This window comes from Natator depressus, chromosome 6 (genome assembly GCF_965152275.1).
Source record: "Natator depressus isolate rNatDep1 chromosome 6, rNatDep2.hap1, whole genome shotgun sequence".
In the NCBI taxonomy this organism is placed as follows: domain Eukaryota; kingdom Metazoa; phylum Chordata; order Testudines; family Cheloniidae; genus Natator; species Natator depressus.
Genome location: NC_134239.1, coordinates 68,849,750 through 68,866,669, shown reverse-complemented (window position 1 = coordinate 68,866,669; position 16,920 = coordinate 68,849,750). Strand labels below are relative to the sequence as shown.

General features: G+C 44.8%; 2 protein-coding genes across 4 annotated transcripts in view; both read right to left on the bottom strand.

Annotated features, from left to right (window-relative positions):
- The window catches only part of VPS39 (VPS39 subunit of HOPS complex), a 32,417-nt gene extending 32,125 nt beyond the window's left edge, over nucleotides 1–292 (bottom strand). For both annotated transcript variants that reach the window (XM_074955652.1, XM_074955653.1), the window contains exon 1: nucleotides 83–292. In XM_074955652.1, the coding sequence (XP_074811753.1) occupies nucleotides 83–155 (73 nt within the window). In that variant the 5' untranslated portion in view covers nucleotides 156–292. The remainder of the gene's footprint in view (nucleotides 1–82) is intronic.
- An 8,378-nt stretch (nucleotides 293–8,670) lies between these two features.
- The window catches only part of TMEM87A (transmembrane protein 87A), a 29,331-nt gene continuing 21,081 nt past the window's right edge, over nucleotides 8,671–16,920 (bottom strand). The window contains exons 17-20 of one of the 2 annotated variants that reach the window (XM_074955650.1): nucleotides 14,710–14,771; nucleotides 13,389–13,441; nucleotides 11,695–11,725; nucleotides 8,671–9,594 (exon numbers count right to left, since the gene is read on the bottom strand). In XM_074955650.1, the coding sequence (XP_074811751.1) occupies nucleotides 9,553–9,594; nucleotides 11,695–11,725; nucleotides 13,389–13,441; nucleotides 14,710–14,771 (188 nt within the window). In that variant the 3' untranslated portion in view covers nucleotides 8,671–9,552. Of the gene's footprint in view, nucleotides 9,595–11,694; nucleotides 11,726–13,388; nucleotides 13,445–14,709; nucleotides 14,772–16,920 lie in introns of both variants that reach the window. The other variant, XM_074955649.1, reaches the window with a different exon arrangement.

Below are 16,920 nucleotides of genomic sequence, written 5' to 3'. Positions count from 1 at the left end.
CCGCCGCCCACTCCGCCACCGGGTGCCCGGGGGAGGGGCCAAGGCCCGTGGGGAGGAGTCTGGGGGCAGCCCCGCCGCTCACCCCAAGCCGCCAGACAGTCTATCTGCAGCGGCAGCTTCTCCAGGATCGGCACCGGCTCGAAGGCGTCGTGCATGGCGGCAGCTCCCCGCGCTCGCCCCGGGCCAGTAGCGCCACCTCACCCGCACCCCCGGGCCGGCCAGGCTGGAGAATCCTGCACCTCCCCGCCGCAGGGCCCCCAGTACAGGCCCAGCTGATCCCCAACCCTTCCCAGCAGCCCCCGCGCCCAGCCCGTTCCGCTTCCCCGCTGGAGCCCGCCCATAAACTCCGCCCCCTCCGCAGGGCAAGCTCCGCCCTAGGCCCCGCCCCCTCCCCGAGCCTGCGGCCCCGCCCTATGGGTCCCACCCGCTCACGGCTCCACCCCGACCCGCAAGGCCTGTGCCCCTTAGAGGCGCCTCGTCCGGCCCGAGACGTCCCGCTCCCACCTCCCCTTGGCTCCGCTCCAGGGCCCGGCCCTTCCCTACCCCGACACGGGGCGAGTCCCCCCTACTGCCAGCCCGGCCTCCCTGCACTGCCCCTCGCCCTTCCCCGGCCCGGCCCATGCGCACAGGGCCCGCTCGGCCCCAGACCTGTAGCTCAGAGCTCGCCTGCGCCCCGTGACTCGGCCGCTTCTGAGCGGCATGGCCTAAAGCAAACGCGCTGTTCAGCAGGAGTAATGTGACACCTGCTCTCTGAAGCAGGACTCCAGGCCCTGAGAGCTGTGAACGTCCCATCCCTCTTAATGGGGGGGGGGGGGGGGTAGAAACACCGAAGACTGCTGCCTCCTTAAATAGGTACAATAGTCGCTACTTCACGGCTGCTCAGCTTGGCAGAATCATCCAGCCACCATGCTTGCAGCCGGCGGCCATGGAGCAGTAAACACTGGCGCACGCAGGAGGGCCTCCAGTTAAAACACAAGCGCTGGCCCAAGGAGTTCAAGCTGCTGTTCACTTCCGACCGTTCCCCCAACATTTAAGGTACCAGGAGCCTGCCCGGAGAAGGGGGGAAAGGAGTGCGTATCACCCTGTAACAGTAGCTATTAGAGTCACCTGTGTAAGCATGACCCATCTCACAGTAACTAGGACCAAACTAAAATTAAAAAGGGCAGTTTCGTTCCAGCACTTGCAGACGTGTGCGTTCATGACTTCAGCTTCAGCTGCTTCCTTAGGGCTACAACACCAAGGGGCAGCCAGGGCCTAAGCACCAAAACCACAACTTATCAAAGGAATCGTTACACTTGCTAAGACCAATTGGCCATCTAGCCTGGGAGCCTGTCTCCTTTCCTTGACAGTTTACAGTAGAAAATGAAAATGAATAAAGCTTAAGATAATGGGGCTCAATAAAATGAAGCTTACATTTTGATAAGATAGGTATGTCATGCCTTTGCAACCATTTGTCAGCCTACTTTTTACTGTTTCTCACAGTTAAAGTGAGAATAGTAGTGGTGGTACTGTACTAAAACAAACATATTGCTCTCTTTGACTTCTGTACTATCAGCAAGGATGTATTAACATTGCTTTATGCATGTACAGTATTTATGATACAATTGTACCCATTACTTCGTAGGGGTGAAGCTAAACTCTGTCGTCACCCTCTTCAGCAACTGCATGTGAGCCTTATTCATTCTCTTTCCATCAAGGCTGATGATTCTTCCCTTCATCACATGAGCCTAGTGTCTCCCTCATCTAATTCTACCAAGCTTCTACCACCCTCATCAGATCCTGACTAGTCATGGGGAAGAGGCCGGGGGCCACCCCGCCCTTCACCCCAAGCTGCTAGACAGTCTATCTGCAGGGTAGGGGCAGCCTCACCACCGAGTCTGTGGCCTGGGGGAGCTTCACAGCGATCTTCCCACCTGTGCTCCCAATGCCATGCTGGAGCCTCCACCTTTAACACATAAAATTGGCATAACTTTAAAATAGCGTGCAGAATTTTTATTTGGCACAGAATGCCCTCAGGAGTAACCACTTGCACTGTTAAGTACCCTACTGCTCATAAGACTACTCTCAAATACAAGTTATCCAGAGTGATGGTACAGCTGAGCCCATAGCATTAAAGGTTTCAGAGTAACAGCCGTGTTAGTCTGTATTCGTAAAAAGAAAAGGAGTACTTGTGGCACCTTAGAGACTAACCAGTTTATTTGAGCATGAGCTTTCGTCAGCTACAGCTCACTTCATCGGATGCATAGCATATCGTGGAAACTGCAGAAGACATTATATACACACACAGAGACCATGAAACAAAGCTTCCTCCCACCCCACTCTCCTGCTGGTAACAGCTTATCTAAAGTGATCATCAAGTAGGGCCATTTCCAGCACAAATCCAGGTTCTCACCCTTCTCCCCCCCCCACACACACACACACAAACTCACTCTCCTGCTGGTAATAGCCCATCCCTCTTTGAAACCTCTCTTTATAATGCGCATGATAATCAAGGTGGGTCATTTCCAGCACTAATCCAGGTTTTCTCACCCCCCCCCCCACACACACACACACCCCCCTCCAAAAACCACACACACAAACTCACTCTCCTGCTGGCAATAGCTCATCTTACAATGTGCACAGCAATAATCCAAGTTTAACCAGAACGTCTTGGGGGGGGGGGGGGGGGGTTGTAGGAAAAAAACAAGGGGAGATAGGCTGCCTTGCATAATGACTTAGCCACTCCCAGTCTCTATTCAAGCCCAAATTAATAGTATCCAATTTGCAAATGAATTCCAATTCAGCAGTTTCTCGCTGGAGTCTGGATTTGAAGTTTTTTTGCTTTAAGATAGCGACCCTAGCCTACTGACCACTATTCCTACCTACATGCCTCCAGCTTTCACCCTGACCACACCACACGATCCATCATCTACAGCCAAGCTCTGCGATACAACCGCATTTGCTCCAACCCCTCAGACAGAGACAAACACCTACAAGATCTCTATCAAGCATTCTTACAACTACAATACCCACCTGCGGAAGTGAAGAAACAGATTGATAGAGCCAGAAGAGTTCCCAGAAGTCACCTACTACAGGACAGGCCTAACAAAGAAAATAACAGAACGGCACTAGCCGTCACCTTCAGCCCCCAACTAAAACCCCTCCAACGCATTATTAAGGATCTACAATCTATCCTGAAGGATGACCCAACACTCTCACAGATCTTGGGAGAAAGGCCAGTCCTTGCCTACAGACAGCCCCCCAACCTGAAGCGAATACTCACCAACAACCACATACCACACAACAGAACCACTAACCCAGGAACCTATCCTTGCAACAAAGCCCGTTGCTAACTGTGCCCACATATCTATTCAGGGGACACCATCACAGGGCCTAACAACATCAGCCACGCTATCAGAGGCTCGTTCACCTGCACATCCACCAATGTGATATATGCCATCATGTGCCAGCAATGCCCCTCTGCCATGTACATTGGTCAAACTGGACAGTCTCTACGTAAAAGAAAAGAATTATAACATTCATAAACCAGTCGGAGAACACTTCAATCTCTCTGGTCACGCAATCACAGACATGAGGGTCGCTATCTTAAAGCAAAAAAACTTCAAATCCAGACTCCAGCGAGAAACTGCTGAATTGGAATTCATTTGCAAATTGGATACTATTAATTTGGGCTTGAATAGAGACTGGGAGTGGCTAAGTCATTATGCAAGGTAGCCTATCTCCCCTTGTTTTTTTCCTACAAACCCCCCCCAAGACGTTCTGGTTAAACTTGGATTATTGCTGTGCACATTGTAAGATGAGCTATTGCCAGCAGGAGAGTGAGTTTGTGTGTGTGGTTTTTGGAGGGGGGTGAGAAAACCTGGATTAGTGCTGGAAATGACCCACCTTGATTATCATGCGCATTGAGGTTTCAAAGAGGGATGGGCTATTACCAGCAGGAGAGTGAGTTTGTATGTGTGTGTGGGGGGGGGGGGGGGGGGGAGAAGGGTGAGAAAACCTGGATTTGTGCTGGAAATGGCCCTACTTGATGATCACTTTAGATAAGCTGTTACCAGCAGGAGAGTGGGGTGGGAGGAAGTTTTGTTTCATGGTCTCTGTGTGTATATAATGTCTTCTGCAGTTTCCACGATATGCTATGCATCCGATGAAGTGAGCTGTAGCTGACGAAAGCTCATGCTCAAATAAACTGGTTAGTCTCTAAGGTGCCACAAGTACTCCTTTTCTTTTTTCATAGCATTAAACTATTTCATGAGAGGAAACAGACTCTTGCCACTGAAAAATATAGGAAACCCATGTCAAAACAAAAAAAGGGAAAGTAGCTGAGAGCCAGAAATTGTGTAGAATACATACTGAAACACAGTGTGCATTTTGTTGATTAGGTATAGTATCCGTCAACAGGATGGAGAGACAGCTTCAATACTGAATCAATCTACTGCTTGAGAAAAGTCAAGTAACAGCATGGATCAAGAGCCCAGCATAGCTGTTGGCTGATAGTATGCGATCTCTGCTATAAGAAAAGGAGTATTTGTGGCACCTTAGAGACTAACCAATTTGAGCATAAGCTTTCGCGAGCTACAGCTCACTTCATCGGATGCATACTGTGGAAAGTGTAGAAGACCTTTTATACACACAAAGCATGAAAAAATACCTCCTCCCACCCCACTCTCCTGCTGGCACTGGCTTATCTGAAGTGATCACTCTCCTTACAATGTGTATGATGATCAAGTTGGGCCATTTCCAGCACAAATCCAGGTTTTCTCACACCCCCCCCGCCCCGTGAGAAAACCTGGATTTGTGCTGGAAATGGCCCAACTTGATCATCATACACATTGTAAGGAGAGTGATCACTTCAGATAAGCCAGTGCCAGCAGGAGAGTGGGGTGGGAGGAGGTATTTTTTCATGCTTTGTGTGTATAAAAGGTCTTCTACACTTTCCACAGTATGCATCCGATGAAGTGAGCTGTAGCTCGCGAAAGCTTATGGTCAAATAAATTGGTTAGTCTCTAAGGTGCCACAAATACTCCTTTTCTTTTTGCGAATACAGACTAACATGGCTGTTACTCTGATCTCTGCTATGTTTATTGTCCTCTCAAACCTCTTGCACACCTAGCCAGTTTTACCAATTTTGAAAGTTGTTCGAAATACCTCTTAAGCTTATATTTGAATTTTGAATCTATGTCCTGGATAACCATCTCAAGAGCTTTTCAACCAGCAAGTGACATCAAGCAAGCGACGATTATTGCTGAGCTTAATTTATAACAGGGAATAGGACAACTATTAGAATGGAATCAGAGAGGAGGTAAGTAAGATAGCAGGCATCTGAGGGTTAAAAGGGAAATAGTAAACTAGAGCTTGATTATTGTTTAAAGAAGCCAAGTTCCTTGCAACTCTTTTGAACAAAGATTATTTTCTGTCCATTCCCCATCACAAAGCAGAGCTGCTCAGCAGAAGGAATCCAACTGAGTTAGGTCCTTCCTATGCCCTGACCTAGATTTTATTAAAAACACACACATAACCATCTCCACATTGCAGTTCCAAGGCAGGTGGTGATTGATTCTTTGTTCTATTCACCTCTAATATCAAACAGGAGTTAAAGAAAATAGCACAGAAGAGCCAGTTAGCAGCAGCATGGGAGCCAGCAAACAGAGCCAGAAAACAGGGGCGTTTGAGTGTAGAGCTGTTGGAGAAGAAGAGAGGCAAGCCCCTCTTTCTTAAGGGCAGAGAGCAAGTTCTTCGGAGTCTGTTTGCTTGCTGGTTTGCTTTCTGTTTTTCAGTTTTCAGAGGCTGGTAGGGGCAGAGTGCTGTGAGAGAAGCAGAGCCTTTGATCATAGCAGAGCCCTGATTAGGGGGCCTATAAAGGAAGCCAAGCAGCCAGCAACAGGGGTACAGGAGACAGCAAACAGAGCAGAAAATGGAGTCTGGAAGAGGGAGTGTGGTGTTCTGAGCTTGCAGGGTTTTTCCCCCTTGACAGGAGCTTAGGCAGGAATGCTATGACAGACACAAAGGCAGCAGTGGTAGTGATCCAAGGAATGGAAGAAACAGTGAAGATGACTAGACATGGATGCTATGGGATGTACGTTATCCTGGAACAGGTACCCAAAGAGCCCAAAAACTTCATTTGAATGAAGTGGCGCCTGATAGAGCTAATGGAAGAGAAGATCCGAGGTTTGGAGATGCAGGTGGAAAGCATGCTTGAGTTTCAAAGGGGATTCAAGCTGATGGAGGGAAGGCGAGGGGAGGCAGAAGGGAAAACTCAGGACTCTCAGATTGAAGCTGGACTAAAGAACTGTGAGGGTAGACTGCTGGATGAGGAAAGTGGCCTATGGAAGCATGTGACTGTGGTGTTACAAAAAATGTGAACATGGTTTGATCTCTAAGATAATCCACTTTCTAGACAAAGGAAATGCAGTAGATCGAATCTACCTGGATTTCAGTAAGGCATCTGATACAGTTCCACATGGGAAATTATAAGTTAAATTGGGGAAGACTGGGATTAATATGAGAACTAAAAAAGGTGGAGAATGAACTGGTTAAAGGGGAGACTACAATGGGTCATACTGAAAGGGGAACTGTCAGGCTGGAGGGAGGTTACTTGTGGAGTTCTTGAGGGATCCATCTTGGGACCAAATTTTATTTAACATTTTCATTCATGACCTTGGCATAAAAAGTGGGAGTGCTTTAATAAAATTTGCACATGACAAAGTTGGAAGGAGGACTGGAATATCATACAAGAAGATCTGGACAACCTTGAAAACTGAAATAATAGAAATAGGATGAAATTTAATAGTGCAAAGTCATGCACTTGGGGACTAACGACAAGAATTTCTGCTGAGGATTTATCAGTTGGAGGTGAAAGAGGAGAAAAAGGCCTGGTTGTAAGAATTGATCACAGGATGACTATGAGCTACCAATGCAATGTGGCCGTGAAGAAGGCTAAATCAAACCTAGGATGCATCAGGTGAGGCATTTCCAATAGGGACAGGAAAGTGTTACTGCCATTATACAAGGCACTGGTGAGACCTCATCAGGAATACTGTGTGCAATTCTTGTCTCCCATTTTTAAGATAAATTCAGACCAGTACAGGTACAGAGAAGAGCTACCAGGATGGTCAGAGGAAGGGAAAACCTACCATATGAAAAAAGACTCAAAGAGCTTGGCTTATTTAGCCTAACCAAAGGCTGAGGGGAGATATGATTGCTATCTATAAATACATCAGAGGAATAAATACCAGGGAGGGAGAGGAGTTATTTAAGTTAAGCACCAATGTTGACACAAGAACAAATGGATATAAACTGGCCATCAACAAGTTTAGGCTTGAAATTAGATGATGGTTTCTAACCCTCAGAGGAATGAAGTTCTGGAACAGCCTTCCAAGGGGAGCAATGTGGGCAAAAAACCTCATTGGCTTCAAAGACTGAGCTTGGTAAGTTTATGGAGGGGATGGTATGATGAGACCGCTACAATGACATGTGGCCCATCTGCGACTGCTAGTAGCAAATATCCCCAATATCCAGGGATGGGAACACTAGATGGAGAGGGCTCCGAGTTACTACAGAGAATTCTTTCCCAGATGTCTGGCGGGTGGATCTTGCTGACATGCTCAGTGTCCAAATGACTGCCGTATTTGGGGTCAGGAAGGAATCTTCCTCTTGGTCAGATTGGCAAAGACCCTGTAGGTTTTTTGTCTTCATCTGCACCATTAGGCACGGTTTACTTGCTGATTTAAACTAGAGTAAATGGCTGATACCCTGTAACGTGAAGTCTTTAAATCATTATTTGAGGACTTCAGTAACTCAGCTACAAGTTATGGGTCTATTACAGGAGTTGGTGGGCGAGGTTCTGTGGCCCGCAACGTGCAGGAGGTCAGACTAAGGCCAGAAGGGACCACTGTGCTCATCTAAAGTTTATGAGTGAGATTTTAGTAAAAACCAACAGGAGTACTTGTGGCACCTTAGAGACTAAATTTGTTAGTCTCTAAGGTGCCACAAGTACTCCTGTTCTTTTTGCGGATACAGAGTAACATGGCTGCTACTCTGAAACCTGAGATTTTAGAGCAGTTCTCCTGCACAAAAGCAGCTCTATCAAGGGCACTTTGAGTGTTACATGTTATCTCATCAATTTCTGAAATAAATGTGCTCAATTTACAAGTAAAAACCTGCTTAACTAGTGGTACTGCAAACTCCACATGGGATGTAACAGTCAAGCTGTTCCCTCCTGTGTCATCAGCAGTAGTAAAGACACTGCAGGCCAATTATAGCCTCACTCACACCCGTACAACTTACACATGCAAACCTGTGGCCTACAATGGGCATGCACATGTAAATTATTGCCAAGTGAAACTTCCAGGCTAGAAAGTATGAAAGATGATTAAAAAACCAAAAGCAAAAAATGAGACGACCATTCTGTACAGAACAGAAATCTGCAACTCAGACATTGATCAAATGAACAAAAAGCACCTGTTGGCCCCAGGGATGGACTAGACAGGAAAAATCGATCACTAAACCACTTACATAACAGGTCACTTTTTAAACTCCCCACTGCTCCCCGCCCACTCCCGCTTAACTTTCCCCAGGAGCCGAAGTATCCCAGCAGAACGTATTAGGATCAAAACCAGCAAAACTTTTGCCTGCAGGGGAAAAGAAGAACCTGCTCCCTCTGGGAGGTGGTGCCATCATCTCATGGGTAAGTACAGACCTCTAGGCAGACAGGTCACTTGCACAGAGTAGAGTTCTACTGAAATATCTAGTTAATATTTGCTTAACTTCATAGACAAACATTAGCAAAGTGTTGTAGGAAGTTTTTATTAGGCCACGCAACACTTTGAAGGTATGGGTAAGTCATTTTTAGGCATCCACCACATTGCCGGCAATGAGATGTGCCACAACAACAACAAATGCTGAAGTTATGCAACTGTTGCTCCTAGGTCAATGACATTTAAAATAGAAAATCTTTCCTATACACAGTGTTGTTAGTAAAATTGCACTTGGTTTTGTTAAAAACATCAATATCATTGTAACTTTTTCAAATATTTCCTTTTTGGTATCTCAATTGATTTCCTTCAATTACTGGGGCTTCTTACTCAAAAACCTCCTCTCCTTCTAAGCCAGCTGCGCAGTCTCCATCTATTAGCCATTATTTTCAATAAAATGGGAAGGTTGTTTCTAAAGTAACTCTTCACCACCTTCTTCTACCCTCCACCAAAAACAGGTAGTTGACCTGTGGAAGTTAATTGTAACATTGAATTCACAGTCCCTCAATCAGATGTTAGGACTTTTAGTTTGACAGATTAAATATCTGAAGAAAGTTACAGAAGGTGCTGGAACACACATTTAAATCACTTAAAAATCCAAACTTGTAAATTCACTGTAAATTCAAACATTTTTCAAAGGTTTATCAATGTCCTCGCGAACCTCTTCCACAGTGAACTGCGTAAGATGCCCTCGCTCAAATACAGTGTCCAGTTCCAACAGTGAAGATCGAGAGAGATAAGTAGGATGCGCCTGATCCACTGGGCAGCCTACGGGAAACAGAACTTTCAAGAAGCTGCTTCTTCACTCCATTTTGGATCTTTCAAAGTGTGTAATCATTCTTTCCTGCAAAATTCAAAAAAGGTCATTGAAGTTTGTAATTTTTGTCTCTGTGTTTACATCACTCAGTACTAAGAGCCCACTCTTCACATGTTTATAGATAACGCACATGCATTGCAGAACAGTGGTTATACACGGAATAAGAGAATGCTCAAATTTTGACAAGATATTAATTTGTCCAGTCAGAAATCTAACTGCACATATAGGGGAAAGTTACCTTTCTGAGTATACACTGCTACTCGATCTCTATTTAGGTCAGATCATTACATGTTAACTCTGAATGTGTGAAGATACATATCATGTACACATTACAGAACTTCGTATGCTGGTTAGAGAGAAGCACACTCAAATACTGACATAATGCGTTTCTCCCTAACTAGCAGGAGGTTTGTGTTTTGTCACTCCCAAATAGGTGAAAAGGGAACTCTTAATCAAACCTTAAAGTTTGGAACTCATCTAATACTACAAAAAAGCAGAAAGAAAAATATGTGCTAAAATCAAGGAAAAAACTATTCACTAAATAATTTGTGGAGTGCTATAATAATCCATTGTCTCTCTCATTAAATTCTCTTCAGCAAGAACAATTTTTGCCTAGTGGTTCCAGATACAGTAGAGCACACTTTGTAAAGAATTTAATCAACTCATCAACATTCATAGCATTGGACATCATCAAATTAGGCTTGAATAAAGACTGGGAGTGGATGGGTCATTACACAAACTAAAAACTATTTCCCCATGCTAATTTTTCCCCCTACTGTTACTCACACCTTCTTGTCAACTGTTTGAAATGGGCCATCCTGATTATCACTACAAAAGTATTTTTTCTCCTGCTGATAATAGCGCACCTTAATTGATTTGTCTCATTAGAGTTGATATAGCAACGCCCATCTTTTCATTGTGTGCGCACGCGCGCACACGTGTGTCTTCCTACTGTATTTTCCACTCCATGCATCTAATGAAGTGGGTTTTAGCCCACAAAAGCTTATAACAAATTTATTTGGGCAGTTTAAGATGCCACAAGTAGTCCTCGTTCTTTTTGCTGATACAAAGTAATACGGCTACCACTCTGAAACCTGTCAGCATTATTTAGGTGACTGATTTTATTGTAATTCAACATGAGGCACAGATTTCAGATATTAACCCTTTATTTGGCCAAAAGCAACATACAAATGATGGTATTAACCAAAACAACTTCTAGAACAGTGGTGCACAAACTTTTCGACTCGCACCCCCACTTACCATTAACGGAATCTGTCTGCACCTCCCTCCATTACAGCACCAAGGCTTCCCCAGTTTGGGCTGAAGGCAAAGCTGGGGGCAGAACTGTGGATGGGGGAGGAGCTGGGGCTAGAGGCAGAGCTTGGCTGTGGGCAAAGAGGGAATCACAGCAGAGCGGAGCTGGAAACACAACGTAGCACTCCCTCCCTGCCTCCCATGGGGGCTGGCCCAGGCCTGGAGGCAGAGCAGGACTGGGGCTGAATGAGTTTGGGAAAGAAGTGAAGCTGGGGGCAGAGTGGGACTAGATGCACAGTGCTCCCTCCCAGCCAGGGCTGGTTGACATCCCACTGCACCCCCTGCCCACAAAATGTTCCTTGCCCCCCCACCACCACCAATTTGGGGACCACTGTTCTAGAAACAGCTGCTAATTTATGTACCAGCATCTGCAGAGCCAGCGAGCCAGAAACAGCGCTGTTTTGCTACAACGTAAGTTACTGGAATTCACACAAACGTGGAAGGAGACAGGGAAATGCAGCTTTACTTAGAGTAAACATGCATGGCACTACTACATGAAGGGAGCATCTAGTATTTTAAAATCATTTGGATTTAAAATAATTGTTTCATGATAAATTGCAATCTACTGCACAGGTTCTACCATTCTTGAAAGTCTTTCAGCTGAACGCTAGTTTACACCGTTCATATTTAGGGCAAATTATTGTATTTCATCCAATTAGAACATCAGTACTTCCTCCCCTCCCCTTTCCTGCTGCATTTATAGGAACATAAAGCTCAGTTCTAACAGGCCAAGTCAACCTCTTTAATGAAAGACTCATGACTCCCTTGGCATGTCATAAGACTTCAATTTGTGCTGAAGGCTTGTTTACTGACCTCATCTGAATCCAGAAGGGCTGGGAGAGCACTGCAGTAAAAAAAAAAAACAAAGAAAGATTGTTACACAGACCCAAGCACTAAATGACTGAAAACATCAATGTCAGTTTTAACACCTCCAGCTTTTTGACAGGGAGTAGGTTATAATGGAGAAGACCACCAACTCTTTGCTAAAATTAGAGAACTGGAGGAAGACAGAGAAAGACATTAACAGAGTGAGATGGGACCCAAGTAGTATTATCAAATACCAATACCAAAATCAGTTCTTAAGTTCTGCTTTCATTGTCCAGCTCTCAAATTCCCATCACTTGAAATCAGCCAGAAGACATCAACTTTCAAAAACTCTCAAGTAAAATGACAGTGTCTTTTATAGCCTCTTATTTACTTTATGTGGTGGAGAGGAGTATCTTGCCTTTTACTAGCTTTCGGTACCCTCTAATTAAAGACAAACCCCAGGCAAATGAAGACAAATTTTCACAAGATACACCGGTTTTCCTCAGTGTAGTATTCTGAAACTGTACTTAGTATCCTATCATGTATAAACTGAATTGTATTTTTGTTAAACAGAGTTGTGTATTTAAATCCAGGATCTGAGTTTTCTGCTGGAATGCCAGTATCAGAACTATAAGCCAGTATCCATCATGGTTTACATATGATTTAAAGAAAGATAAATTTAGGCATAGAACACCAAAGTTTAAACTGTAAAAATCACTATTAAGGCACAAGTGATACCGGTTGTGTACAGTGGGCTTCCACACTGCCAATGTCAAGTATCATTGAACTAACAGCCACTAAACAGAAGGCCCAGACATTCTGTCTTAACTACCAAACTTAATAAAAATTATTCACAATTTATATTATGAGGAAAAACACTCAAATGTACATCCAGAGCACACTACTGAGGGAAGCTAATCTGATTTTAACTCCACAAAAAAAAAGCAAGTCATTGGACATGGGATTCAAAACACAGGTGGCTAACACTGACTTCAGCTCATTATTCATAGTCATGAGGTGATATACAGAAGCCACAACAGGAAAAAGTTTCTATCATACAAATATCACTACTCATTGCCAGAATTACACTGATTTCTCCATCCACAAAGCACAAGAATGTGTCAGCTCTGTCCTGTATCTTTTAAGTGTCTTGGTCCTTTAACTAAAAAGACTAGGACTTTACCTTGTGTGATACCTCTAACTACACACATGTTGAATGCTTAAAACCAAACATGTCACCAAAATATTGAACCAGAGACTTACTTATTCCCAGTAGCCTCACTTGTAGTACTGCTGATTTTCAACTTGAGGTCAAATCCTCATAAGGGACCATTTGCACCTACCATTACCAACTGGAGTGACTATTTAAGAAATTCCCAGTTTACATTTCAGCAGATGCATTACATTTAAGGATAATTTCACCACAGCAGCAAAAGAAGGACAAACACCAAGATTTAAAGAAGGTGCAGGTTTAGATTTTTTTTAAAAACCACTTAATAAACCCTATCAAATACTACATATGGCTATACATTTACGCTTAGCATGCTGCACAGACGTACTCAAAGTCAGAGGCCAACTCCAGAAAGGGTTCAGCACTTGCCCAGCAGAGCCAGCACCAGAACTGCTGGCATTCTAACTATACTTCCAGTGCTTCTGACTCCAATGCAGCTACTACTGCTTGTCACAGTACAGATACTCACACATCAGTCACTGAAGAAGGAACATTCTCTTCTACCCACTTCAGATCATCTTCCTGCTAGAAGCACAGAAACCAACATTAAAATAAAAAAAAAAGACAAGATTCTGAGGGGGTTTGCAAATGAATACATTTCCTCTAGCCTACCTGAAAAGTTCAGCATTAACTATAGTGGATGCCCACACAAGAAATGCAAATTGTTATTTCTGGATTAAGGAATCAAATTCAGAGGATCAGGGAAGTCAAAATAAATGTTTAAAACATTTTTCAGCCATTTTAAGCCAGTGCCTACTCAGCCAAGAATGAACTTAAAATGCTACGATAATGTATAAAACATTGTATTAAAACACAAAAATAGGATTCAGAATGTGGCATTCAAAAGATTAAAGAGTACACCCTATGTTAATGTAACCTTCCTAATTTTTGTTGAGACTCTCAGCACTTTTATAGCACTAGTAGGACTGTTGATTTGTATGAACTGACATTTTGATTTGTGATACATAATATTACGCAGGATTTTTGAGCACTGAACATATTTCTACTCTGCTTTTTTGCTGAACAGAAAACAATGGGCAGTTTTATCTTTATATTAAGGATATCTGTGAATTAGAAGTCATCTTTATTTGAATGTCCTTGCTGCTGACTCAAGAGTTTGAGGAACTCCTTGCTACTGCCAAAGCAGAACAGAGATTTCAGGGAGCAACAGGGTTCTACAGTTTATGCATGCTTTAGACAAAAATGAGCTCGACCCTAAAGGCTTTAGAAAAACAACTTTGGAATGCATTTTCTACCTACTCGTGAATAAATCCTGAGTTTTACAGGGTCACATGTGGAAAATGCAGACGTCTTAAATGCACTCACAAAAGATACACATGTACCTCAGGTGGTTGTGCATCTGACTGAAAAGCATACAGGATTTGGAAATATAGGGTAAGCAGTGTAAATGCCCTTTGAATCCAGCTCAGCTTCCATGTATTTTTCTGTTTTGAAAAAATCTTAGCAACTGAGAGACTAGCTACACAAAGGCTAAATTAGCCAGTTTCAGAGAACTTGGTGTAATATGAAACAGTTGTCTCTAATGCATTACGTGCAAGTTCTCAAAGCACATACTGAATTCTGATTTACCAGAAAGCTAAAAACACAAAATCTGTTCACAAGCACCACGATCATAATGTTTTGACCCAAATCACTCACTTCTTGGAAAGGACAAACACAGATACTTGGTTTGTTCCTGTTACAGAGCTCCTATTTAAGTGGCAGCCAACTGAGTGATCTGGCATTACTTTTACCTAGTGATAGGGCCAAGGTGGGAAGGGCATACTCACAGCTTTGTTTGCTTTCACATTTCCATTTGGTTCTTGTTTTGTACTTCTCATTTTCATTCCCTCTGCAAAGGGGAGACACGACAGACACGGGATATTAAACTATGTCAGAACGTAAACTGTAGATGGCATATCTATTAGGAATACTCTACTGAAGCCAAATATCATTATTTAGGGGAAAGGGCATGCTACCTATTTAAAAGCAGAGTCCCCTTTCCAGGTAGGGAAAGTAACTTCTCAGAAAAATTCATATACATTTTTAACAAACAATACTAAGGGTTGGTCTGCATGGTGCAACAATGCACCCTAGGGGTGTGTGGAAACAGCACTATGTTGAAGTGCTGCAGGAAACTTTTAGTGCACACCACATTCACACACTTTAGAAATCACTCCCCCGCTAGTGTGCATTGCTACATGGTCTAGGCAAGTCCAAAGTGAAGCTCAGTGAACACCTATAACTATAACTCTAAGAGGAAAAGGATCTTTCTTCAGTGTACTTTTATGCATGATCCATTTCACTGTTCCTGTAAGAACCAGCTCCCCCACCTTTTCTGTGAGCCTTTCATCATTTCAAACCCATCTTAATTTGCTGTCCAGCAGTAGCATCTGAAAGTCCCCGCTATCTGAAGGCTAATTGCCTACAAAGTTGAAGATCTCAGACCAGTTCCTAGTGGACAAGATTACACACGAGTGCCCCCATTGGCAGTTTCATCTGAGAAGTCAGAGACTGAACAGGCCATGTAGAGACTGAACATTTAGTGGTGGTGTTCCTCTAAGGCTAGGGTTAAGTCTAGTGGCAGCGTGGAGGAGTTTACGCTGCTGGTGACAGTGCTGCTATACCTGTCCTTGATTAATTCAGCACTAAGATTCCTTTCCCACCCCCAAAGAAAGGAAAATCAGAGATTCTGTTCCTGTCTTTAGGCTTAGTTATGAAATTAAAAGAATTAAAAAGTTAGCTTAAGTTTGGTTGAGAAAATAATATATTTGCTTTCTGGTTTGTGGCCAGTAAGGAAGGGGCTCTAATCAGCAAGTAAAAGAAGGCCATGAGAATAATAAATAGTATCACTTGTAGTGTGGGAAGGACTTATGGTTCAAAAAAAAACTAACTAATAAAATAAAGAGCTGCGGTAACAAGACAAAGAAAAAATGGTCTTAAACACAAACCTTCCCACTCTTCTGCTGGTTGGGGGAGGGGGAGAGAAGGAGATAAAGGAAGGCCTTGGAGGAAGGAAAGAAGCAAGGAGAAACTCCTTCAAACTGGACTTTTGCTAAAGCTAGTGAAAGGTATAAAAAAAGCCATGAATCTGAAGCTTCTTTGTCAGACCCCTACATGATCACGCTGGAGCACACCAGGATAAGATAGTTTTCTCTAGGTCTGGCCTATTTGTAAGTATACTGATCACAGGCTTACAAATACTTTGGTACTGTATTGAGTGTAGTGACTGCTTATTTCAGAGATGGGCAAACTACATCCAGCCTGCGGGACCCTCCTGCCCGGCCCCTGAGCTCCTGGCCTGGGAAGCTAGTCCCTTGCCCCTCCCCTACTGTTCCCCTTCCTAGGCAGGCTCAGCTCACTGCGCCACCAGCGCAATGCTCTGGGCAGCCTGACCCAGGGCTCTGCGCTGCGCGGTGGCGTGGCTGGCTCCAGCTGGGTGGCATGGCTGCCTGTCCTGGTGCTCTGGGCAGCGCAGCTGCAGTGCCACCAGCGCTCCAGGCAGCACAGTAAGGGGGCAAGAAGCAGGGGGGTTGGATAGAGGGCAGGGAAGTTTGGGGTGATGGTCAGGGGGTTGGGGCGTGGATAGTCGTGGGCGCGGTCAGAGGGCAGGGAACAGGGTTGTTGAGTGGAGGCAGAGGTCCCGGGGGGGGGGGGGGGGGGGTCGGTCAGGATTGGATGGGGCAGGAGTCCGGGGGGGGGGGGGGGGGGCGCCAGGGGGTGAGAAGCAGGGGGGTTCGATAAAGGGCAGGGAAGTTCGGGGTGGTGGTCAGGGGGTGGGGGTGTGGATAGGGGTCGGCGCAGTCAGAGGGAGGGGAACAGGGTTGTTGAGTGGGGGCAGAGGTCCCGGGGGGGCAGTCAGGGGACACGGGGGATCGGAATGGGCAGGAGTCCCGGGGGCAGTCAGGGGCAGAGGTTCCAGGGGCAGTCATGGGACAGGGGGGATCGGATGTGGCAGGAGGAGTCCCGAGGGGGCTGCCAGGGGGCGAAAAGCAGGGGAG